We start from the raw sequence: 26,107 nt of genomic DNA on the forward strand, positions 1-26,107 counted from the left end.
TCAAACTCATCACAAAACAAAAGAGAGGGAGAGCAACCGCCTCCGCTTAGGCCATACAGGCTTTCTTCTCTTTGTTTATTAATCCAGTTCAATTTAATTAGGTTCTCCAAAACCTAATTCTTTTGAAAAGATGGTTTTAACAACTCTAGCAAATCATAGGCAACATCAGCTCTAGATTAAGAACATTTAGGCCACATCAAGAAAAATGAAGCATGCGTTTCAGAAGTTTGTAAATTTAAAGAGTTACAGAAAACAAATTATTGTTTTGTTCAACCAAGGGTATCTTATCATTTCAACTCAATTCTCTTTTCAGGTCCCAAAAGTACACACACTGGATTTTCTAAATTTCCAGGATTCCTCTCACTTTGTACATGGAAAACTTTCCCAAGTCGAGAGACTAAAGCGACATTTGTTTACCTCGGATATGAGGTTTTTGAGGTCAGGCCCACCCCATCAATTAGACCTCAAGTCTGAGATTTTAGTTATATACTGAGGATCTCAGAATTCTCATTTTTCTATAGATCTGAAACCCAGTGTTTGTTTACTCTACAGGCTCCGAATTACAAATCAGCCTAGTATATGAGATATGAGCTATCAAAGGCACCAGGTGCGTTTGTTTCACCACGGTGATATGAGATCACTAGGATTTCAAATCTTACGGATTTTAAGAGATCGAATCCCATCCTACCTTAAATTCATGGTTTCCTACATGTAACGTGCATCTTAAATCCACGTTACTGAAATTAAATCCATCTTACGGAGATATTTCAAAGAACACCATTTAATGCAGCTTGTAGTCTAAGATATGAGACTATAAAAAACAACCTTGATGCATAAGATAGGACTATGTAATCGGTTCCCTGCCTCTAGGGCAGAGCTTGTTTTGGCTTGTAATTTGACGGCCTAAGATCCATACATCCAGCCTGAATCCACCGTGCCATGACCTTTAAGCTGAAAATGAATCGGATATATTTCTTGATCCAAATTATAACAATTAAGGTATAAGCTATCAATACGCACTCATCTAAATCAAATCCATTTCTGATGTAAAACTCGATAATTTCGGCTGGATCATGGTGGAATCCTATAATCAGATGGGATCCGGTCAGTGGTGGACTTAAAAATTTTTCATGAAGAGAATCAAATTAAAGTTTTAAATTTTAACTAGAGTCAAAATATCATTTTTCAAAATAAAATATCATTTTTCAAATTAAAGTTTTAAATTTTAACTAGAGTCAAAATATCATTTTTCAAAATAAAATATCATTTTTCAAAATTTTTGTATAAAACAGGTGAATGTTTTTAAAATTTAAAGTAAGTTTTTTTTTTTCAAAGGCCCATGCGAGCCGTAGGCTCTGCCCCGGGATCCGGTTATCATGTTTGAGATAAACACTGAAACCGATCCGCTTGAATTTCCTCAAGCACCTTTCCGGTTTCCACTTCCCGTTTGAGCGACGTCGACATCTTCGACTGAAAGCTCCCGCGGCTGACGGCCCCGAGCAAGGGGGAGAGAGAGGATGGAGAGGACGGGAGATGGGCGTTCCCTGAGGATTCTCTGCCCAAAACTGAAGGCCGTGTTGAGGGAACCTGGCCTCCAGTGGTTGATCGGTTCGCCGGCGCTGCCTTTCACCGTCGTGTCCTCCGTCCGATGCCTCCACACTCTCCAGGAGGGACCTTTCTGCCCCGATTACGAAGCAGAAGCCGGTATTCTTTCTTTATAGTTTTTTAGTTTTCTTGTGTTTGCGGTCGTTTCCGTTGTTTCTTGTTTCGGAATGTTAATGGAGTGGTAATATGTTAAAATCTCGTGCATATATATACATCCTTAATTTAGTTGGTTGCTGCGATTGCTTGTTTTCCTTCCTTTCCATATTTTCTTCTGTGATCAGCTTGATGGTTTACACCATTTGTGCTTCTGTCCTTACTCCATAGCATCTTCCGATTGTGACAAAGTTCATCGAGTTCATGTTCAGCATTAGGTTGGTGTTTCTCTAAGGAATCTATATCTGTGCTAATTGTTGCTGTTTTCTTTTTCATATCAGATGATCTTAGGTCACTGCTGCCAAGAGGCTTTAATGTTATTGGAGCTATTTATCTCAGTGATACGAATTGGGAAATCAATGCTCGTAAAGCAGCAGCAGCTTCTGCTGAAATAAGCCGAATCCTATGCCGGGGTGATGGTATCTCTAGCACGATAGGAGCAGCTGGTGACCTCAATTCTAAGGAGATACACTATTTTATTGCGAACAGCAGCGATTCCATGGAGCCAGTTGTTTCTCTTACTTTCGAAGAGAATCCTGAAAACTCTTTATGGGAAATAGGATGCCTCCTAAGGGCCGAGGTGGAAATGAAGTTGCCCATATATTTTTCCACGACTAGACCATCAGGTATTTGACTCTGTTAGATACTCCTTTTTTGTGCCCATATAATGATAATAAAGTCTTAATATCCCATTAACCCTGTCCCCTTTCCTGGACAGATAGGGCTGGCAGCACTCTCCTTTTTCTTCGAATAGTCTATTATTTGTTCTCTATGTTAGTGCTTTAGTATTTTCAATATTCTTCTTTTAGAATTTTAAGTGTTTTAAGCAAAATTTTTCTCTTAAAAAAAAGCCCTGCAAAAATATGTTTCTGTTGTAATGATAACTATTGCAATTTTATTGTGCCATTTTGAGCTGATGTTTTGTGATTATCATGAATCATGACACTTTTCCAGTTCTATCACTGGCAAAAAATACCTGATAATACTGCTTGATAGTTTCAAAATGTTGGGGATGCTAAACTGTTCTCTCTATCAATTACAGAAGGTGATGTACATTAAAATTTTGGTATACTAGTGTTCAGAAGTTTCTGTTATTCCAAGGTCTAATTTATTAGGCACCAACGTACTACTCGTAGATGATTATTCTTCTAAAATTTTCTCCCATGTTCCACATGCTCCGTCCCTTTCTCCTTCCGTTTGAGAATTATAATTGAACTATGTCCATACTTTCCTGTCCTATAAGCATAGAACAATCATGTCTTAATGTTTTGAGTCTTGGCGAGGTTGTGGTTTCTCCAATTCACAAAGATACTTTGCTGTCAATTGAGTGGGCATCAATTTTTCACTTTTTTGGTTACGATTCAAGGATCTTGAATCATTGACGTTCAGAAGTTATCCCTGTCTATTGTTAAATGAAAATGCTTGTGCTGAAGAGGCTCAGATCAAAGCATGATCGTCAGGGTCATGAATATCATGTTGAGGTCCGTTAGTTGACTCAAAGCGTATATTTGTTAGGGAATTAGGATACAGTTCACTGGTGGTGGACAAAATAGAGAATCCAGTATCTAAGAGTTCTGAGTATTGCAAACACGGCCATCAAACATGATCCAAAACTATGGAATTGAAAATTAATAATGATCCATCTCATGAACTTGGATGATGATAACACTTATGTTGGTAATTCTTAATGGTGCATCTCCATTATGTCAAAATGGAGTTGTGAACGAAGGGTGTTTATCTTGCTTCAGGTCCTCCACATTCACAGTGGCTTTCCTTCTATAATGCTATTGTGCAGCAGAATATGTTTCTCATTTCTAGAAGAATTTTGGATGGATGGATCACTACAAAGGAGAGAAGTGTGTTTTTGGTTATGCTGCTTGGTGAAGACAATTGTGAGGACTGAACTAGTCAGTTGTGGCTGGATATGTTTATGATAAATTGAGTTCCTATATCTAGAGCTGCAAATTTTCTAGAATCTAGATTTTGTTCAAAACGGCAGAACCTAATTCACTTTATTGTTCATGGGGACACTTGCATTTTGGATATTTCTATTGGTTTCTTCTTCAATGACATGCAGTAAGATGGGGTTTCCCATTGCAAATAGTGGTTAATTTTCAGTGGTGGTATTGCTAGTTGGTAGGAACACCAGCCCTTTAAAGATAGAAAACTTCTTTTTTTCTTTTGTTATTTGTACGTATACTGGCCCATTTTTCTTCTTTTGACAGGCTAGTCACAGGTCTATATTCTTTCTTTTGGTCAAGTTGCAAAAGTCTTGCATCTCTTGTGATGTACTTTTTAGAATTTCTAGCAATACTTGTGAATATATCATGCTCCTGTCTTTAGTCACTCATTTATAGATTCTTTCTTTTCTAATGCTTGCTGATATATGTGTAAGGTGGAGAAACAAAATAAAGAGTTGACACATTGGGGTGCCAACCATATTGAATTTGTCTGATGGTTCTGAGTATGATTTCATGTGACAGTTGTTTCTTCTGTATTTGGTTTTTTAATGAATATGATTTTATTTGTTGCTTGAAGCAAACACTGTGTCTTCCTAGTGGTTTCACTCTGCCACTCAATTATAAGAAACTTGTTTGTTATCCTTTGGTGCTTTGTGTAGACATGGAGCAGATTTTATTCCCTACTGTCGATGGGATTATTGAACAGCTAAGAAGTCCTTCAGTCGTGTATATGGTGAAAGCTTCAAATGGTTCATGTGAAGCAGGCTACATCAATGTGCTGCGCTTTTCTGAGTTGGATTTTAGCGCAGATGGATTCCATGTTAAACATTTGGAGAATGCTAATGAAGGAATACGATCAGAAAGGCAATTATGTTCGTACTTTTGCTCAAGGAGAGATTCTGGATCGGCATGTAGGTTACAAGAGGTAAGCTAGGGTTTTCCTGTACCTCTATGAGTGTACATAGGTGTGAGATATGATCCTGCAATTCTTAAATTGCTTCTGGTTACCACGTTTTGTCACCTTGTTCTGAATGGAGCTCTTTGGGAAGTTCTGAATTGCATACAGTTGCTTGTAGAAGCATGCCATAAAGGGATAAACTTGGTTTGAAAAGTATAGAACAAATTTACAAAAAAATCATTAAAGTTTTCTTGGCATCCAACAGGCTTGATTTTGTATCAACCATACGCTACCAATACTTTTGGAAGACAGACAAAATCTTTGGTGTGGAGCTGTATTGTTTTTGTCGTTATCTCAACATTCTGTGAGTTTGAATAATCATTGTGCAAGAAGCTCATCTAGGGCTAAGTTTCTTGCTTTTCCTCAATAATATTTTGCATTTAGTAGTCTAGATTGTCCATGATGGTAGTTCAATTTGCCTTTTTAGATCAATGAATTTTCAAGTTCTGTGGAGAAATGTGTCAGCACTTCTATACCTTTATTTTCTACTTACAACTTTGAACAATATTGTCAGGTTACACAACCAATACAAGTCAAGATATTCTTTAATCAATCTAAAAAGATGGTAAAGCCTGCTGCACCTGTTGCTGAATTCTTTCCAGGTATGTAGTTATCCCCTTTTCTGATTGTTCGTTTCCTATTGCATCCTCTTATATTATGGTTGTTTGTCCCAATCAGCTGATGGTCCTGCCGGGCAGGTCATGTTGAATGTCAATCTTGACATTCTAGGTTATGCATCAAAGGGCCTCCCTGTTGCAGCAGCCGTTTCAAAAATTGTTATCCCTGGTTTGATTGACCAGCTGATTGTGTTGAGAAGCAAGTTTGTGGGAGATATCACATCAGAGCCGCACCAGGTTTGCTGCATCTTTCCTCTTCCTGACATTTATATCATATTAATGATAGTATTCTATTTATTCTTTCTATCATGTTTGAATTGGACACTTAAATGTGACAAACATTGTACAAATCTTGTTCTCTTGTGAAACAGAGAACATGATAGATTGGTAATCCTCAAAATGCAACATGATAAAGAACAATGTCAATCCTTTGTGCAGTCATGCACCATAAAATTGGCAGAATCAATGTTTGGTACTGCAATGACCAATTATAGTTCAGTACTTGCTAAAATTGGCTTTTAGGAACTAAAATGGTTAAGAGATAGATATTCTCCTATTTGATGGACAGTTCAGTTTGGGAGATATCTGCATGGATAGGTAGCATAGAATTACATTTATGATTTATGTGATCTTAATCTCCATTCAATTTATTCTTCATTGGTCATATTTCTCTTTCAAGTGACGTTTGTGGGAGATATCACATCACAGCCGCACCAGGTTTTGCTGCATCTTTCCTCTTCCTGACATTTATATCGTATTAATGATAGTGTTCCATTTGTTTTTTCTATCATGTTTGAATTGGACACTTAAATGTGACAAACATTGTACAAATCTTGTTTTCTTGTGAAACAGAGAACATGGTAGATTAGTAATCTCAAAATGCAACATAATAAAGAACAATGTCAATCTTTTGTGCAGTCATGCACCATAAAATTGGCAGAATCAATGTTTGGTACTGTAATGACCAATCATAGTTCAGTACTTGCTAAAATTGGCTTTTAGGAACTAAAATGGTTAAGCAATAGATATTCTCTTATTTGATGGACAGTTCAGTTTGGGAGATATCTGCATGGATAGGTAGCATAGAATGACATTTATGTGATCTTAATCTCCATTCAATTTATTCTTCATTGGTCATATTCCTCTTTTAAGTGACGTGCTGTGTTTGCAGTTCTGTCCATATCACTTCTTGCCTCCTGGATTTCTTCACCCAGTTACAGCTATTTATGAACTTAGTTATGGGGAGACAGAGAGAAAACAAGGTATCATGTGCAATTGGTGTATTTCATTCTTTAGGATTAATACTGGAAATATTATGTACATTTTAGGCATGTCTTTCTGTTATTTGTTATCTCTTATAAATTTATAAATTGGATTTAACATGTTATGTGGTATAATTTTGTAAGACTGCATGTTATCCTATGTTTTTTCAGAAAAATCTGTGTTACAGCTCAAAGCTGTGATAGATTGATAGTGGTAATACAAATGATGGAAAGCAAATGTCATGGCCCATGGGATAATGATGCCTGTAGGAGTTGCAACCAGACAAAAAAATTCTACATAGATAGCAATTTAGCAGTTAGTAGTTTTGCATCATGCAGGTGGTTACTTTGCTTTGGTCATGCTGTTATTTTTCTTTTTTACCCTTGATTAGAGAGCAGTTTTCAGGTAACTTAAGTTTAAACTTTAAATCTACTGAGAAGTTTGTTGATAAGTCTTAAAAGTTCTATGCATAGATGAGATCTGTTTGGGGTTGAGCTCTTAGGTAGTTGCACTTTTAGTGTTTTAATAGATTTTCTGGAAACCTCAAATAATTGTGTTGCATCTTCATTGTGTTTCTTTTTTGTGATAGCTCATCTCTATGCATACTGAAGCTAAATCTACATCTGATACGTACATATTATTAGGGCTTCATCTGTGCAGTTGAACTCAGAAGACAACTGCACCTAAGGCTTGGTTTACCTATGGATCGCCCGCTTCTTAGAGTTGCAAATGCCCTTGCTTTTGTTGTTGAAGCCGATTTATTTGGGGATAAGAAGTTAAGGAAAGGTAACTGTTTCAGATCATTCATTCTTGGGGTTGTTATTTGATTTCATACTTTTTATTAAGTATTTTGGAAAAAATCTACTGGGAATCATAACTGGGTTGTACCAGTGTCAACTTACTTACCTGTGGTTGATTTCCAAGTGGGAAGTTCCAAGTGTGCTCTCCTGATCTCAGGGTGCATCCTGGTTTGCATTAATGAAGAGGTTCCTGACTAGATGACTGGACCTTAATGGAAACCATCAAAAGATATGGAGATAAGCTTATACTTTAGTTTAGCACTTAAAAAAAAATTGTAAAAAGTGAAAAAAAAAAGCTGGATGATACTGTTTACCTTTTTTTTTGTTGTGATGATACTGTGTTATATTTGAATTTCTTGTAGTTTCCACAGATCATGAGATTTTACCTTTTTGTTGTTTTCTCATAATCTGGCTATAAAGTTGCAAGATTTTAAGATCTCTCTGACATCCTGTGAATATGGAATAGCATCCCTATACATAAGCCTGAGTGCATGGGTCCATCCCTGGGATCTTTTTGCTCCAAGAATGAGTATGCTTTTAGTAGCCTCTGGATTTGATATCTTCCTGCTAATTCATGTGAACATTTTGATATCTATCTGAATTTTTCTGCTTAGATGTTGGGTTTTCTTTTTGTAATTTATTTTGAGGGTTGCTGGTGGGATTCTCTTAAGTCCATCTTTATGCTTCTCGTTGACCTAGCCTCTAATATAACATGATTAAATAGTGACTGGTTCTTGTCTGATTTTGTAGCAGACTCCAATAGACTCAGAGATGTTCACAGTGGGATGCCAAGTAGTGGTGGTCAGTGTTAACTAATTTCTTTAACGTTGAATTTTTAATTGACCATCCGGCTTAATCTTTTGCTGATACGAAGTCCATGCTAACTTTTAATCTTACCTCATGCAGTTTCTGGGGGTTTACTATCATTGGTTGATGGTTCATATGAATACTACCATTACCTTCAAGATGGCATAAATGACAATGTAATGTGAACCTTTCTCAACTTCAAAATGTTCTGATGTCAGCTTTGTCGGTTGTATTTTTTGGTGACATGTCTCTCTTCTCATTGGGTTTTTTTTTTAGAAATTTCATTCATATTTACTGATATTTGTTGGACTTCGATTATACCTGTCAAAATGACATAGGTACATGAACACATGCACACACACACATGACTTCTGACATATGTGGACCAGAAAACCTAAAGACTATAAGCAGCATTATGAGGCATAGCCATCCAGTTGATATGATTGGATGGCTGAAGAAGCAGGTGGGCTAAATTTTGACTTAAAGAGTCATTTTGCATGTGATTTCTGAGCCAGTTGGTTAAAATTAAAAAAAACTTTATCTCTGACTTTACATTTCTTTTTGTTAGAATATGTTGTTGTGGGAACCGGGTCCATATCTGGACCCGGTTCTATGGGGCGCGGGTACCGAGGCGGACTCGGTACCCTAGGCGGCTTCTCCTCTCTCCCTCTATATATTGTCACTTATGTGTAAGTGTTGAATTAAGTGGAATAACATTTTCTCTCTCCTAGGGTTGCGGTTGTGCACCTAGGTTAGAGCTTCTCCGTGGTTTTTCACCTCTCTTTGAGGTTTTCCACGTATATTGTGTGTTCCTTCTCTTTCTCTCCATCTTGGTGTGTGTTTCTACATGGTATCAGAGCCAACGCGTGAGAGATCGTTGGTGTGATAGTCGTGTTTCCGCTGTTTTTTTGCCGCTGCGGTTTCCTCCGGGTTTTTTTCTCTGCCGCTGCTGCGTCGTCGCTCTCTGCTGCGCCGCCGCCATCCAGCGCTGCCAGCTGCGCCGCCACCGTCCAGCGCTGCCAGCGGCGCCGCCACCGTCCAGCGCTGCCAGCGGCGCCGCCACCGTCCAGCGCTGCCAGCGGCACCGCCATCGTCCGGCGCGGTTGTTCTCTGCTGCGTTGCCGCTGTCCATCACTGCCGTTGCCCACTTCAGCGCCGCCGCCGTCCCGCGCCACCGCTACCCATCGCCGTCGCCGTCCATCGTTCCCAGCGCCGCCCAGGAACGTCGCCGCCTGCCTTCCGTAGCCGCTGCCTCATTCCCGTCGCCTCTGCCTAGTTCTCGCCGCTGTGCCTCTTGTTGCTGTGTGCGTGTTTGTGATGGCAGACGCGATGGGGACTCAAAAAGATGCTGTTCTTGACGCGGGCAGCGCTTCCAAGACTGAGAACGTGCCGATCCAGGTCACCTCCATCCGTCTGACCAAGGACAATTACCTATCTTGGTCTGCCGCTCTCGAGATTGGGATTACTAGCCGTGGGCGTCTCTCTTACATCACTGGCGACAAACCTGCGCCCATCAAATCTGATCCTCATTGGGCAACGTGGGCGTTGGAGGACAGCCAAGTGAAGGTATGGATTATCAGCTCCGTGTCCTCCGATATCCAGCCCCTCATTCTGCGGAAGCCGACCTCTTTTGATATGTGGACTGTGCTTGCGAAGATGTATGGTCGCAAGAAGAGACATCTGCGTACCTATCAGATTAAACGCAGTATTTACTCCCTGACACAGGGTGATTTGTCTGTTGCTGCCTTCTATGCTGCCCTGAAGACCAAATGGGAGGAGCTAGATTATCATGTGACTGAGGAGTGGAAGTGCGGTTCAGATCATTCCCTCTACTGGGAAAAGGAATGGATGGACCGTACGTTTTTGTTTCTGGGAGGCCTGCGGGATGAATTTGAGTCTATTCGTAGCCAGATTCTTAATGGTGATGAAATTCCGGGGATAGAGGAAGTATATGCCCGAGTTGAGTCTGAAGAACAACGTCGCCAGGTGATGCATCTTGACACCGGTCATGGCCCTTCTGCCTTTGTCAGCCGTGCCTCTGGGACTGGGCAGCGTCCTGCCCGGCATTGCACTCATTGCAACAAGTTGGGGCATTCGGTGGATTTCTGTTGGGATCTTCATCCCGAGAAGAGACTGGTCAGAGGTCGTCCTCCCTCTGGCAAGCGTAGCCCTTCTGTGTCTGATTCCAGTCAGAGCAATTCTTCTAGTGGTGCAAAGTCCAAGCTGTCCCCTGCTCAACTCAAGGAGCTACAGGCATACATCAGCCGCCTATCTACTACCCCTGAGGAGTCCTCCACGTCTGAAGGGGCTCAGCTAGCCCAAGCCCTCGTTGCCTCGACTGATCAAGGTAACCCTTCTCTTGGTGATTGGATTGTTGATAGTGGAGCCACTCACCACATGACAGGGGACTCTAAACTCTTTCAAGAATATCAACTTTCCTCTGGCAAGCAACGCGTGTCTATGGCAGATGGGTCTTCTATCTCTGTGGCTGGGAAAGGGAGCTTGTCCCTGTTGAACAAATACCGTCTCCACAATGCCTTGCATGTTCCAAATATTCCTGTGAACCTACTCTCTGTCAGCAGTATTACTAAAGAATTAAACTGTAATCTGATTTTCTCTGCTGATCACTGTTCCCTGCAGGACTTGGTGACGGGGAAGAAGATTTGGATTGGTTCGGTTACTGATGGGCTCTACAGATTGCCGGTACAAGTTGCTTCAGCATTGATTTCTGCCACGAGTGGTCACTTGTCTGGTGTGAATGATAGATCTACTGTTCTGCGATGGCACGAGCGTCTTGGACATCTCCCATTTCAGTTAATAAAGAAGTTGTTTCCTCATTTGTTTGCTTCTGTCTCCATTGACTCCTTCGCTTGTGAAGTGTGTCAATTGGCTAAACATGTCAGGGCTTCGTACCCTATCTCATTGAATAAAACCACTCATCCGTTTGCCTTAGTTCATTCCGATGTTTGGGGTCCTTCTGGAGTACCCACGTGTGGTGGTTGTCACTATTTTTTGACGCTTATTGATGATTACTCTAGATGTACGTTCGTGTACTTATTGCGAGACCGTAGTCAGGTTCCAGCAGTTGTGAAAAACTTTGTTGCCTTTGTTGAGACTCAATTCCATACAACTGTTCAAGCTTTCCGTACGGATAATGCTAAGGAATATGTCTCAATCCCTTGATGATTTCTTGAAAGGCAAGGGTATTGTTCATGAAACCTCTTGTAGTTATACCCCTCCTCAAAATGGTATAGCTGAACGTAAAAATCGTCACCTTTTGAATGTTACCGGGGCCATTATGTTCCAACGCCATGTCCCGAAGCGGTATTGGGGTGATGCACTTCTCACTAGTGCACACCTCATTAACCTTATGCCTACTAGGGTGTTGGATGGTCAGTCTCCTTATTCTACCCTGTGGCCCACTCAGAATCCGTGGCCTCTTACTCCTCGTGTCTTTGGGTGCAGTTGTTTTGTGCATAATCATAGCCCTACTCTCAAAAAGCTTGATCCCCGGTCTATTAAAGGAGTTTTCTTGGGGTACTCTTCCACTCAGAAGGGGTACAAATGTGTGGATCCCACTACTTCCAAAGTGTATGTTTCGAGGGATGTCACATTTCATGAACATGAGTCATATTTTCCGGTGAATCCTCTTCAGGGGGAGTGTATTGGGCACAAAGGGGAAGAGTATTCCTCTAATCAGCTGATTCAGTTTATGGAGTTTTTGGACTACAAGGTTAGTCCCAGTGTGATTGACACGGTCACGGTCAGTAATGAGAAGGGCAGTTATATGGAAGGGGTCACGATGGATGCTCAACCCACTGTTGCCAGGGATCACTTGTTTGGCCAGGTTTATGTCAGAAAGGAGAAAGCTACAGTGGAAGATGTTGGTGATGAGGATAGAACCAATCCCAATCCCGTGATCTCCCTGGATGACCCAAGTCCATCGAATGGAGAGCTCCCCATTGCTTTGCGCAAAGGCACCAGGTCATGTACTTCTCACCCTATTCAGAGATTTGTTTCTTATGCTAAGCTCAGTACAAATTACAAATGTTTTATCACAACCTTATCCAAAGTTGTTATTCCCAGGTCGGTGGATGATGCTAAGGATGATCCCAAGTGGTTACATGCTATGACGGAGGAGATGGGTGCGTTAGCTAAGAACAAAACATGGGAAGTGGTTGATATCCCTAAAGGGACACACTTAGTTGGCTCTAAGTGGGTGTACAACGTGAAGTATAAACCTGATGGCACTGTAGATCGATATAAAGCTCGTCTGGTTGCAAAGGGGTTCAACCAGAAGTATGGGATTGACTATCTTGAGACCTTTGCCCCTGTTGCAAAGTTGAAGACCGTGAGGGTTATTCTTGCTCTTGCTGTGCACAGGAAGTGGCGCATGGACCAACTTGATGTTAAAAATGCATTCTTGAACGGCCATCTGGAGGAAGAAGTCTATATGAGCATGCCTCCCGGGTATGTTCAAGAGGGAAAATGTTGTCACCTCAAGAAAGCTTTGTATGGCTTGAAGCAGTCGCCTAGAGCTTGGTTTGAGAGACTAAGGATCGTTATGAAGTCTACTGGGTACAAGCAAGGAAATGGAGATCATACCCTATTCATAAAGCAGAGAGATGGTCTGGTGAGTCTTCTCCTTGTCTACGTTGATGATATGATTGTCACTAGCAGTGATGAGGAAGAAAACAGGAAGATGAAGGAGAGATTAGCTAAAGAATTCGACCTCAAGGATCTGGGTAAACTGAGATACTTTCTGGGGATAGAGATTGCTCGATCAGGGACAGGGCTGGTTATGAATCAAAGGAAGTACACTCTTGACTTACTAAAGGAGACAGGTAAACTTGGTTGTAGGCCCTATCTTACTCCTATGGAATCGGGAACTAAGATAAGTATCAAGACAGACACTATTCTGGATGAGGAAGGAAAAGGGCGATATCAGAGGCTAGTAGGTAAGCTTATCTATCTTACTCTAACTCGCCCTGATATCACGTATGCGGTAAATGTGCTAAGTCAATTTATGCATGCTCCCACGGATTGTCACTGGAAGAGTGCAGAAAGAGTGTTGGGATATCTAAAGAATGACCCAGGAAAAGGACTGCTGTATACTCGACAAGACAAACTTACTATTGAGGGCTACTCAGATGCAGATTGGGCAGGTTGCACTGACACAAGGAGGTCCACTACAGGGTATTGTATCTTTCTTGGAGGTAACCTAGTTGTTTGGAGAAGCAAGAGGCAAGAAGTGTGTTCGAGGTCTAGTGCTGAGGCTGAGTACAGGGCTGTTGCAATGGGAGTTACAGAGATGCTGTGGCTGAAGATCCTTTTGACTGATATTGGTGTGGAACTGGAAGATAAAATGAAGATGTACTGTGACAACAAGTCTGCGATTAATCTTGCCAATAATCCAGTTCTACATGACAGGACCAAACATGTGGAGACTGACCGTCACTTTATCCGGGAACGCATTGACTCAAAGGAGCTGATTCTGCCATATATGAAGTCTGAAGATCAAGTTGCAGACGTCCTAACTAAATGGCTTTGTACTTCTTCATTCGAAAAGAATGTTAGCAAGCTTGGCATGTTTGACATGTATGCCAAGCTTGAGGGGGAGTGTTAGAATATGTTGTTGTGGGAACCGGGTCCATATCTGGACCCGGTTCTATGGGGCGCGGGTACCGAGGCGGACTCGGTACCCTAGGCGGCTTCTCCTCTCTCCCTCTATATATTGTCACTTATGTGTAAGTGTTGAATTAAGTGGAATAACATTTTCTCTCTCCTAGGGTTGCGGTTGTGCACCTAGGTTAGAGCTTCTCCGTGGTTTTTCACCTCTCTTTGAGGTTTTCCACGTATATTGTGTGTTCCTTCTCTTTCTCTCCATCTTGGTGTGTGTTTCTACACTTTTTTAAGGGCATTTAGACTTCTTCCACTATTATGATTAGTTATGTCTTTCAGGGTTACTTTAGCCACATTTATTATTACATTTTAGGGCAGAGGAATTCAAACCTAAAAAGCTCCTTTTCTTTGTATAACGTATTGAGATTGAGTATAACAAAATGGATTTCCTTTATCTGCAGTGTCTATTTTTCGTGTACTCAATGCAGATTCAAGCATGGTATCATAGCTGTTTTAGAAAGTTAAGAGGAGAACACATTTGGAAAACAGTGAGCTGAGGCAAGTCAAGTGCATCTCTGTCTTTAGATATCATATTGGACAGCATCATTAGGGTGGTTATTCTCCAAGATCTGAGCAGTTTTGAGCTCGGTTTTGCTGTGGACCACTTTTAGGTTTAATAGGAAACAAGCTTATGAAAAATTGGCTTGGGTTTGTGTTTTACATCCTTTTCTCCCTGTTCCTGGATACTGCCTGCTTTGGAGAAAAATCTGAGCATTTTGGTCAGCCTGAATTTCTTGAAGTGTTCTGAGACTCAATGAGCATTGTTGGGGGTTGTCTTTGATACTGAACAGGACAAAACACTTTGGATGCAGAACACAAGCTGTTGAGCTTGTGTATATTCTTCTTATGTCTTTAAGGGAAGTGATCTAAGTTAAGTTGTTTTTTTATTCAAGACGTGCTTGGAGGATGTGGACTTTGTCAAACTTAGTATATATGCTGTTTGTTGTTGTTGTAGCCATTATAAGGAAGAACAATTAGCTATTGATTTCTTTGCTTGTATCTGTCCCTGCATGTATTGGTTTCTTCCTTTGTCAAACTGTTGACTGAATGTTTCTCTTTGCAAATTTACTCTTTGGGACAGCTCATATTGCTATTTGAGATTGTTAATTCCGATTGAGTTTCAAAGATGGATAAGAAAGAAGTGATGCATGTAATGGCATTGAAATTTGATAGCATAAAGTATGCTGGCCGGATTGAATAGGGGGTTTATTAGTTGGGAGTATGTTGATGGAAGAAAAGAGAGTACCTGAAGCAGATGATGAGAACTTTGCAACTGCATTTAGTGAATGGAACAAAAGCCACTCAATAATCAAGTCTTGGCTGTTGGGAGCTATTGAACCCAACATAACTTTTAAGTAGTCAAATTTAATGAGGCAAACTATAGCTGGGAATATTTAAGAAAAATATTTTGAAATGGGCATGGAGGTATCAGTTGGCCCAGCCTCCCAAGATTTGACTATTTGAGAGGTCTGAGTCAAGGAGATGAATGTACGCGAGCATTTTTTAAAAATTCAAACTATTGGACCATCTGACTTTGGTGCTACCTAATGTAAAATCTGCAAAATGTAAGGGATGTATAGAAGGAAAACCTGAACCTGAAGTTCAAGATTAATATGAAATTATTGACCTACTGATGGCTTTGAGAGCAGAACATGGAAGTATTCAAGGTCCTCCATCTGGATTCTTACTTTTCTTGATGATTGTACAAGATTTAGTTCAATATTTTTCATCAAAATGGAAATGAACTTGATAATTTCAAAAGGATTTTGTGTTGTGGTTGATACTTGATTCTCTGCAAGGATCAAAATATTGTGTTCAGATTAGGGGCTGCAATATGTTAGCCATGTGTTCTAAGAATTTTTACAGTTGAAAGGCATAGTTCATCAACTGACTTATCCCTGTACACCAAAGCAACACAGTGTTGCAGAGTGGGTTATGAAACTGCTAGGTCATTCTTGTTTTCTAGTGGAATGCCTAAAGTTAGACTGCGCAGATGCAGCATTTATGGCAATTTATTAAATCAATCGCATGTCATCTGGAGTTCTGAAGGGGATTCACCCTAGTAGAAGTTATATGGAAGAACACCCAACTACAAGATGACAAAAGTTTTTGAATATACTTGTTTGCAGTGCGACCAACAACCAAGAGATAAGTGCACTCTTGCAGTGAAATGTTTCTTTTAGGAATTTTCAGAAGAAAGTGTAAAAATGCTGGTCCCATTGGAAAAAATTGTGGACTTCAAGACATCCGGTGTTTCATAAATATAGACTTGTTTTATGCAAGTGAAGAAGATTTACAAAAGTAGGTGTAATTTATCCTTCTTTATCTCATGCTATTGAGAAAACTTACTATGGTGAGCCCCATACTTGCGATCTTGGAGAACCTAATATTCAAGGCAGATGTAAGAGCAAAATAGACGAACAAAATCAGACTTATGGAAGGAGAGAACAAGGGATTATTGGCACAGACCGGGAGTCGAACCCAGGAAGAACGTACCTTTTTTTGGTGGATCTGGTCAATTCGAATCTTCCCCTAAATGATCCTGAAACCCACACTTCAAGACCAAACTTTCATTACTTCAGATCCGTTGTCCCTATTCATCCTCACGGATGTCATATTTCTCAAGACTTTTGTTCCTCCTATCTCTTTTTCCCCTTACGAGCGCTCTCCAAGATGTTGAGCATATCTTGCTTTAGTTTGCTTCCATATTGAATCATGAATCTTATGAAGAATAGTATCTGAAGAAGAGTGAGAATGTGCAACGGCTAAAAGAGTTCAGTTCTTTAGAAAGAAAAATGACATGCAGTTTAGTGAACTTTATTGCTGGGGAAAACATTGTTGGTTGAAAATGGGTCTTGATTAAGACAAAGCCAGATGGAACAATTGAACACCACAGTATAATCAACAATTTGGGATTGGTTAGTTTGAGACTTTTGCTCTTCTCCACATGACAGCGATAAAGACAACGGTAGCTGGGGCAACCTCAAAAGGTTGGAAATTATGACAACTTAATTAAAGAATGAACTTTTGAATGGAGATCTTGGTGATGAAGTGTGCTTAGAGCTTCCACTAGGAATCTTTGATCCTAAGGGCATGGTATGCAGACTAAAAGGGCTCTATATTGCTTGAAACCTCATTGATTGTGGTGGTTTCAAAAGTTCTGCTGTAAAATAATTAGGTTGAGGCAGAAATGTTATGATCCAACTTTGTTTCTCGTCAACTAAACAAGGCAAGTCTATCCTCCTACATGTGGATGACATGATCATCACTAGAGATTATTTAGAAAAAAAATGATCATATGAAGAGAAGGCTGACTCAAATTTTCTGGATAATAGATGATTCTTTTCGAAGTATTTGCTTGGTCTTGAAATTTCCAACTCAAGAAGGGGACTATATGTCACAGCATAAGTATGAGGCAGATCTAGTGGACAAGGCCATATTAACTAGTGACATTATGAAGGTGAAATGTCCAATGGAACCAAATGCGAAATTAAGATCTCCCCTGATAGGGAGGAGCTTCAGCACCCTATTATCTTTAGGCAACTAGTAGTGGGCTTGACATATTTAACTATTTGTAAACCTAATGTAACATGTGCAGTCCATGTGATAAGTCAGTCCTGACCTCACCTGGGTTGCTATTTTTCTATAGTATTTGATATGTGAGAAATACTATGCACTTAGATGTGTTCTTTTCTTCAACTAGTTGCCAAGAGCTTAGAGCTTATTGTGATGCAGTTCATATTGCCAAGAAACCAGAATTCCATGCAGATAAAATACATTGGAATATATGGTCAATATGAAGGTATAATTGCACTTGAACATGTGAGCTCAGAGGAACAAATGTGTTCACCCAGAGTCTAGCACCTTCAAGATTTAGAATATTTCTCCCCAATCTTCCTCTCACCATACTACGTTTGAGGGGAGTATTGATAAATGCAATTTACTGTACATATTATTGTGTGTTGTTCTATGCTTTCTTTTCAAGAGTTTTAGTCTCGTACCACCATTATGATTAGTTATTTCTGTCAGTGTCAGGGTTCTCTGTGTCCACATTTATTCTTAACATGGACTTTCCATGTACACGAAATTGGTATCGAATAGGACAAAATGGTGTCCTCTCTTTGCACTTGTATTCTTTGTGTATTTTGACATGCAGATTCAAACAATTAGATTGACCAGACAACTCGTAATTGGTGCTTAGAGTTATCACACACACCATTTTGTTGTCAAGTGAGTACTAATGTGTGTATATATATATATATATATATATATTATATATATATATATATATATATATATATAAATATAAATATATATATATATATATATATATATATATATATATATATATATATATATATATATAGGGGGTCGAAGACTCAAATATCGAGGAAGATTAGATAGTTGCCTACTTGAGTTGTCCTCACAGTTGCTGTCCAGAGTGCATCAGTTTTTGTTTTTGACAATTTTTTACATAATTATTATGCATGTGATCTGCACGTCTAAATATTTGCAAATAAAGAAAAAAAAGAAACATGTTTTCTGGACTTGTAAGATGAGTTTCAGAAGTGAAAGAAATGCACACTGTTGATTTTAAAATTTTGTCTACACGTAACACGCCCATGTTGTAAAAGACATATCGTAACGTATATGGTTGGGCTGACCTATACACTGTATCGTAAACGTAGCGTAGCGTATCGTAAAGTTAATTTTTTAATTCATAAAAAAAATTTAAAAATAGAAAAATAGAGAAAAAAATACAAAAAATCAGTAAAATAGGAAAAACAAAGAATTTTTTGGGGAAAATGTGTTTTATATAAAAAAAACTCATCACATCATTCATAAACCATAATATATTAACAACACATTTAGAAATGAGAAATAAGAAATTAATAATAACATAATAAGCGTCTATCACAACTTTAATGTTTATAAAGTGTTTTAGATTACATTACAAGTTCACAAAATATAATATATCATGATTATCATCACTCAAGGTCTCATCATACCCATGGGCACATGAGTAAACCTTCTTATCCACCAGCAAGTTCTCCCCTAAGTCAATGATTTATCACATAAATGGGCAATTTTTGTAGAAAAACTAGTAAAACTTCTCCCTCTTACAACTTGTATACATGTTTGGAAAGAGGAAGCGAGAGGTTCTTTTGTAAAAAAATACAAAAATTCATTTCATCCTCGTATCATACGATACAGGGATGTGTCGACAGTATCATACAATACGTCCCCCGTATCGCATGATACGGCAGATACGCCTATGATACAAAAGTGTATCGTGTACTGTATAGGTTTTTCAAACCTATACAATACGTATCGCACGATATGGGCCCATATCGTGCGACACAAATAACACTGCTTAAAAGCATAATTTTTTGGATTCAAAATGGTTTGATGTAAAAATCACATCCATAAGGTAATCAGTAATAGAAATGAGGGAAATGGACTAGTTGAACGGGTTTCCATTGGCGTGATTTTTCTTGGGTATTAATTGGGGATTTTATTTTGCTCAGGAAAATCTGTGAAATTCAAATGATTAAAATTATAGAAATAATATGAATATTTGCGAAATTTTGAGTTTTCTTATGAATGGAATGATAAAATTTGAAAGTTTCAAACAATGATTAAAATGTTGGTAAAAACTCAAACCACTAAAATATATAAAAATATTTTTTCTGAAAAAATATATAAAAAAAATATTTGTTCATTTGGGCAATTTCTTCAATTATCATGATATTTTCATAGCCAGGGTAATACACAATTCTTGGTTCAGCAATGGCCTAGCATTTGTGTGGATGAAATTCCAGCAGTGAAAGGTGGCAGGCATGTTTTAGCCTTTTAGCCTTTTAGGATTGATTTTGCTTAAGGAATGACCTCTTAGTCTTTTATGAGGTAACTATTGTTTCACGTTCTTAAAAGTTCAAAATGTTCTTGTAGCAGTTTGTTTTAGCTCACCTGTGGTTGTCTTTGCTTTTGTTGTAAGCTTGGGACCTCCTCATTAATGGCCACATGGAAACCATTTTTTTATGCTTTTACTTTGAAATTTTGAATGATTATATTCTGTTTTATCTTCCAGATTCCTTGTCATCTGATTATGATTCGGCTATATTGATTTTAGGGATGGGGCTGTGCTTACCGATCATTGCAGACTATAATTTCATGGTTTAAGTTGCAACATTACACATCTTTGAATGTCCCTTCTCATAGGTAAAGTTACAACATCTCCAAGTGATGTGGGCTTGATCTTATTGAGCTCTTTCAACTGAGTTTTTTGTTGCTGGTTGGTCTTTATGTCAGCCCACATTCTCATATGATGTTTGTAATATCCACTTTGTATGAATTTTCTGGTTATAATCTTTCTTGTCATTCTTCTAATGGAGAGAACTTTGCATGAGTCTTAAAATGATAAGGTAAACCTCACTAGTAGACAATATGCAGGACATGGGAAGCGTTCTAAAAGTTTGAAGGTTTGTTTGAAACATTTATTATGCAATACTAAGAAATGGACACATATAATATGCTCCTGCGAACTTATTTAAGATTGTAAATACAATATCCTATGTATCTTTCAATGTGGTAAAAGTAAAACAGTAAGATTTATCTTATGGTATGAGACCAAATACTTTTGGAAAACATATCGGTAGCTCATTTTACAATTTAAGGAGTCTGATGAGCCTTGTGGAAAACTTAGAAAACCATAAATCAGTCTTTAAGATCAATGTTTTTTGGTGTTTTTGGTTTTTTTTTACCATAGAGACTCTTGTCATGAACGTTGGAGTACATAAAGAATTTATATTGTTTTTTCTACCACCCAGTCCTTCATGCTTTGAGGTAACAACAGTTGACAGAAAAGTTTATTGATGACAGTGTTGAGGTCCTAAGGACTAGAAGGTAAAATAAAAAAATGAGGAGGGAGAAGTAGGTGGAGATGTAATGATGATGGACATGTTCTAATTCTTTCTTTATTATTTTTTAATATGAAATAGAAGGTTTGACTTTTGCTTGTTAATAAATCACTTAAGTCCTTGTTACTGATAAATAACTTTACTTGTTGTACTATGAAATTATTAAAACTTTGCTTATATTTGAATATTGAATTTTGTATTTATAATTCACAATTTCCATAATGTTTTTTGGGCAATTGTGCTACAACTCAGTGACATGTTTGGCAACATTGGCCGTGAAAGTTACTTCACTAACCTTAAGGTTTTAGACTTTCAATTTTGCATTCACTATCTCTGCAGGGAGATTCAACAAGCTCTTGTAGAAATTGGCGATAAGGAACTCTCTTTTATTGGATCAAGTGAGTGGATTGGTGCAATTGAGTTAAGCTATGTCCTTGACAAACTTTTGGGTGTAAGTATCACCAATGACTTTTATATGTATTAATTTTAAGTAAGAATTTGATTGAAGCTAAGAGAATGATCCACAACATTACAAGTGTAATGATTTTGGCAGCCATCATATTCTTTTAATTCCAAACATGGCTAAAATTAAAAAGTTTGTTTTTGTTTTCACTGTGTATAAAAGTAATAGAAATATTGATGGTGTTTTGAAAAGCCCTGTTTTTATCGTTAAAATGAACTAAAAGGTTTTCAATGGAAAATGTCTTGACATTTTCATAATACCACTAAAAAATAAGTAATGCAATATTTTCTCTATTTTAAAAATCTTTTATCTATGTGTTTCGTGTATATTTTCCTTTTTTTTCCCTTTTGGAAGTTGGAAAACTATATTGAATACTTTTTAATGTTTTTGTAACAGAATTAATAGACAAATTCTTAATTTCATGATTTTTTATGGATTCTTTGTATATATTTTTAATTTTTTGAAATCTTGAATATCCCAGGAAAAGTAAAGTTGAAAAAGGAAACTGCTGAGAATAACTTTTCTAAGAGCAATATGTGTGACTATGCATAGAATTAGAACCTGTTAATAATATTATGACGGACAGCTGCTCTTGCAACATATTCCATCTGAAGAAATTCTTTGACCTGTGCAAACTTCATTTCTGTTGTCACCTGTCAATGGTTTGCACAGATGTACCCACAATGTCTAAGTGTGGAATGATATTTGGCAGGTAACTTGCAAGATTATAAATGTCAGATCTGGTTCTGAGCTTCCTGAGAAATGTAGAGAGCTGGCTTTGCATTTTGAAACACAGGGAACTCCTGTCATGATTGGTTTGTTTCTCCAATATCCTTTTTCTTATTTTCATTTTCGTAATCCTACTTTTTTTACATGTTTATGTCTGTCATATTTGTATTGGAAGAGCCTTGATTTTCCTGTACAGAGTGGCTATTAGTTGTGTCTGGACTGGAGACATTAAGTTATCACCAATTTTACGTTAACAGCAGATGGGTTCTGATTTGAAAGTCCTCAATTTTGTTCACATCTGGATTCTGTCATCAAACTCTGCTTCTCTCTGAATGGGTGATGCTCAGAGATACTATTACATGATTTTCATCAGCAGTTAATTGACCATTCGCTGCATGTGACTGGTCAATTTTCTCACAGACCTTTCAAAGGGAGGTCTGTTATGTTGTGCTTGGACTGTGACCTATTTTGAACTCATTATCATGATTAACATTGTACTATTTACAGATAAAAATAACGTCGTGATCCACTGCTATTCCTAAATGTTATCTTTCTTTTGCAAATTCTAGGAGGTGGTGTTCTTGCCTATACTCTCCTGGGAGTTGATTACAACGACCAAACTGGGGACTGTGCTTTCCTTATCCTAGATCCCCACTATACCGGGAAAGATGAGATCAAAAGCATTTTAAATGGTGGATGGTGCGGCTGGAAGAAGGCTGTTGACAGTAAAGGCAAGCACTTCTTTTTGCACGACAAGTTTTACAACTTATTACTTCCACAAAGGCCCAATATGGTGTAAGGATCCTGCTGTGTAATATCATGCAATGCAGCAATTCAAACAGCCTTTACATCAGGCTTCTTCTGAAAAATTTTGTCGACATGTGGCTTCATGAATTGAAAGATCAGACGGTCGAAGCAGGCAAGCGGTTCAGTTCAAATATTTTGGCAAACTTGCAAGGATAATCAAGTCTGATATTTAATATAAATTGATTACTGATTCACTTGTCAACATGCTCATTTCATTTCTGGCGCATGCTGTTATTCGATGGAAAACATGCTCTTATAGGAAGTTTGTTGTTAGGTAACTGTGCCAGAAGTTGTGTAATGCATGACACTGTTATCTGGTAGGCTCAAATGTTTTAGTTGCACGCTTAATCGGACAGTCAAAGTGAACAACTTGAGAAATATTAATAAGATCATAGAATTATCAACTAATTAAATTAAAATAGTTTATCATTAGAGTATTTTAAATAACTTTGAAAAATATCCTAGAACTCATTTGCTCATTGGTATTAATTTCAAGTTCCTGTCAAAACAGCGGTCACCTTTTGCCTCGTAGAAGGGAATGTGCTTAACATTAAAAATGATGCACATCGGAGGTCATGTTAATGCATTGGGCTCGGTACAGCTCTTTTCGTCCATATCGATATGCACCTAATACTAATAGCTGCGCATCGGAGGTCGAGAGGATCATACCACGGGCATCTTGGTTGTTCCAGCTTTCCCAATAAAAAAGTTCGATTTTCTTAAGCAACTTATCAATCAGCTGTTTTCTAATGATACCATAAATAGAGCTATTGTTGCTCGATGTAAGCAAAAGCCCAACTGCTGCCCACGTTAATGCCGACCAAAAGCGTACTCGTGCTTCGGTTTTGAATCCCAAAATTTATAAAAAGGTTGAATGCAAGTCCTGCATTATTATATCCAGAAAATAGCTTGTACCAACTACAGATTTGAGTGGCCCGTGTCATTCAAATGATTCTCATTTCAAATTAATTTGCCGAGATAATTATGACGAATGTTATTTTCTTAGGTAGCATTTACGCTAGAAGAGCATTCACCATAGGGGCCAAGGCAAGTATGGATATGATGTGAGCAACGACCATACAGGTTCACGAAAAGTGTTTATTTTCATATTGAAACTTTATGGCAGTTTTTCTTTTTTACATAGAAGTGCCCCTTCAAAGTTTTAAATTATATGAGTAGTGCTCCATAACTAATTTTTTCTGACACCACCCGTGGCTCACCAGTCAAACAAGATCCACTCTCATCTAGAGGTAGAGATACTTTTTCATAGGCACAAAGGAAGCCATTATGGCAGATCCTGCTATGGGTGTACAAGAGCGAACCTTGGCCAAATATGCTGGCATAGCACCGACTTCCTTTTCAAAGGAAGGAAAGGAAGTTGGGCTCACAACCTATATCCTGTAGTGGAGTGCGGTTGAATTGATTTCTGCCGTTCTCGTTTGCTACTAGAAGCTAGTGCTAGCTAGACTGGGAGAAACCGTCAAAGCTCACTAGACGTTTACAAGTGGAAAACTCCATAATTTCCGAATGCTTCTTTCCCCAATAGGCTGAACCTGGGGTGCTTTTTAATGGACGGCAAACATCTTGTGAGTTTACCACCTGAAAGACAGCGATCAGCCATTTTGCGCTTTTCTTTGAACTAAGGGCATTAACTTAATTGGAGTCAGAATTATCTTCACAAGGAAACAACAAAGGTGCATGAAATTAGTGAGAACAATTCACTAACCATACAGCTTTAATTGGCATAAAATTCAAAGAGAAAGCTAGACTTGAAAAACTGGCAACTTTACTTGGAGGAATTCCACTACCTCAACTATAAAAGTACTGTGTGTTAAGTAAACTTCACAGCACTTGACAGGATGTTCACCCATAAGATACTCCCTCTACTGAATTCGAGTATTGTAACTTCACTCATCTCCCTAAAAGCACGCCAAAAGAAAAACACTCGGCTATCAGAACCCCCAAAAATCAACCGGCTTTAAGGAAGATTTTTTGCGTTGAGCTTCAATTTCTTTTTGGAAAAAAAACCAATAAAGAACCAACTGGAAGAGTAGTCAAGTGGAAATAAAAAAGAACTTTTAGCATTTTATTTACATAAGAATCTTTGAATAGTACCACCTTTTGTCTTCCTCTCTTCAGTAGCATCACCTTTCTAAGGGCAGGAAACGCATGTATTCATTCTTAATTTGAGAATGCACCTCACACGTAATGAATTTTCTGTTCCAAGGCTGGGCTGGAACTTCAAAAAACTGTCCTACCACAATCCATTAACTTTAGGCCAAACGTCATGCAGTTAAATCGAATGATTCTGGTAAGCTTCTCCTTTCCATTGGGACAAATATCAAATAAGTATTTTCAGTTTGAAAGGATGAAAACATGGATAGTAAGCTGCAGGAAACCTCAACATACAATTACGAAATTACAGTAGTGAGAAGCATTTCTGAAAAATAATGAACAGGTTGGCCGTGCATGCAAATTTTCCCTCCCCAGAAACACTGCCACTCAACTGAACGAACCACAAAGACTTGTGCCATTGCAGAGAAGCTTACGGACAAAGAAACCAAATTTATCACATCAAAGAAAGGTCAAATTTTCAGAGTTTAAACTACACCCCTTAATCTCAAGATTTAGAATCAGATTTATTTTCTAGTTTTATCTAAACCATTCCCCTGAATCCACTCCAACCGATGCCAATGGGTAGAAAGCAAAAGCAAAATACATGGATAGTTAAATCAGGATCAGATCCACAGAGAGATTATAACCCCACCATACATACTATTCATTTGCATCATAATTTTTTTTTAAAAGTTTAGAGTAAACATTGGAAATAGTGGGGTGTAAAAGAAATTGGAATAATTTTCGTTTTCATTCACACTGGGGAAGAACAGTATGACACACGTTCTCCATCCATGTCCCTAGGAGGACAAAGGGTGTGACAAGATCTAAAGAAATTCTCTACCGTCCATATAAGAAGAGAACAAAGGGTTATGACAAGATATAACACAAACCTTTTCCATCAGTGCACATAGGACAAAGATTCATGAGTCATGAAAAAAATATAAAAATTTCAGAATTATTATGCCACATGATACAAATATGCATCGAATAGAGTGGATCTCGCAGGGAGGCAATTGTAGGTACAAGGAGTCAAGCCAACACAGTCAAGTCTCCCACCTTGACAATGATTTCCTTATTATTTAGAAACAAAACAAATTTTCAAGATGGATCTCACTCATGTACACATGGTAACTATCAGTGAAAAGTCCATGCAATCTAGTTCATGTGTGAAGGCGGATACTGAACATACTGTTGAACAAAATTTACGAGAGGTATATTTGAATT

At 38.4% G+C, this 26,107-nt stretch overlaps 2 protein-coding genes across 3 annotated transcripts; both read left to right on the forward strand.

Moving 5' to 3' along the window:
• The first annotated feature begins 1,431 nt into the window (after positions 1 to 1,431).
• Positions 1,432 to 22,955, forward strand: LOC116248074 (probable Ufm1-specific protease). Of its 2 annotated transcripts, none has more exons than XM_031620668.2 (13): positions 1,432 to 1,704; positions 2,040 to 2,384; positions 4,379 to 4,644; positions 5,192 to 5,279; positions 5,356 to 5,531; positions 6,466 to 6,556; positions 7,218 to 7,343; positions 8,108 to 8,158; positions 8,264 to 8,340; positions 19,980 to 20,068; positions 21,106 to 21,217; positions 21,942 to 22,044; positions 22,528 to 22,955. In XM_031620668.2, the coding sequence occupies exons 1-13, from the start codon at positions 1,518 to 1,520 to the stop codon at positions 22,755 to 22,757; spliced, it is 1,941 nt and encodes a 646-aa protein (XP_031476528.1). In that variant the 5' UTR covers positions 1,432 to 1,517; the 3' UTR covers positions 22,758 to 22,955. The 2 variants fall into 2 exon arrangements, with proteins under 2 accessions (XP_031476528.1, XP_031476529.1); XM_031620669.2 differs by having other exon boundaries at positions 8,111 to 8,158.
• LOC126409809 (uncharacterized) lies at positions 8,359 to 10,897 on the forward strand. Its single transcript, XM_050076250.1, has 2 exons — positions 8,359 to 10,511; positions 10,805 to 10,897. The coding sequence occupies exons 1-2, from the start codon at positions 9,482 to 9,484 to the stop codon at positions 10,846 to 10,848; spliced, it is 1,074 nt and encodes a 357-aa protein (XP_049932207.1). The 5' UTR covers positions 8,359 to 9,481; the 3' UTR covers positions 10,849 to 10,897.
• Positions 22,956 to 26,107: the final 3,152 nt, after the last annotated feature.

This window comes from Nymphaea colorata, chromosome 2 (assembly GCF_008831285.2).
Source record: "Nymphaea colorata isolate Beijing-Zhang1983 chromosome 2, ASM883128v2, whole genome shotgun sequence".
NCBI classification, from domain to species: Eukaryota; Viridiplantae; Streptophyta; class Magnoliopsida; order Nymphaeales; family Nymphaeaceae; genus Nymphaea; species Nymphaea colorata.

Coding starts and splice junctions, on each gene's coding strand:
- LOC126409809 (XM_050076250.1), top strand. CDS start 9,482: ATGGCAGACGCGATGGGGACTCAAAAAGATGCTGTTCTTGACGCGGGC. Junction 10,512..10,804: donor CGTTGCCTCGACTGATCAAG/GTAACCCTTCTC, acceptor TGTTCCCTGCAG/GACTTGGTGACGGGGAAGAA.
- LOC116248074 (XM_031620668.2), top strand. CDS start 1,518: ATGGAGAGGACGGGAGATGGGCGTTCCCTGAGGATTCTCTGCCCAAAA. Junction 4,645..5,191: donor CGGCATGTAGGTTACAAGAG/GTAAGCTAGGGT, acceptor CAATATTGTCAG/GTTACACAACCAATACAAGT. Junction 21,218..21,941: donor TCCTTGACAAACTTTTGGGT/GTAAGTATCACC, acceptor GATATTTGGCAG/GTAACTTGCAAGATTATAAA.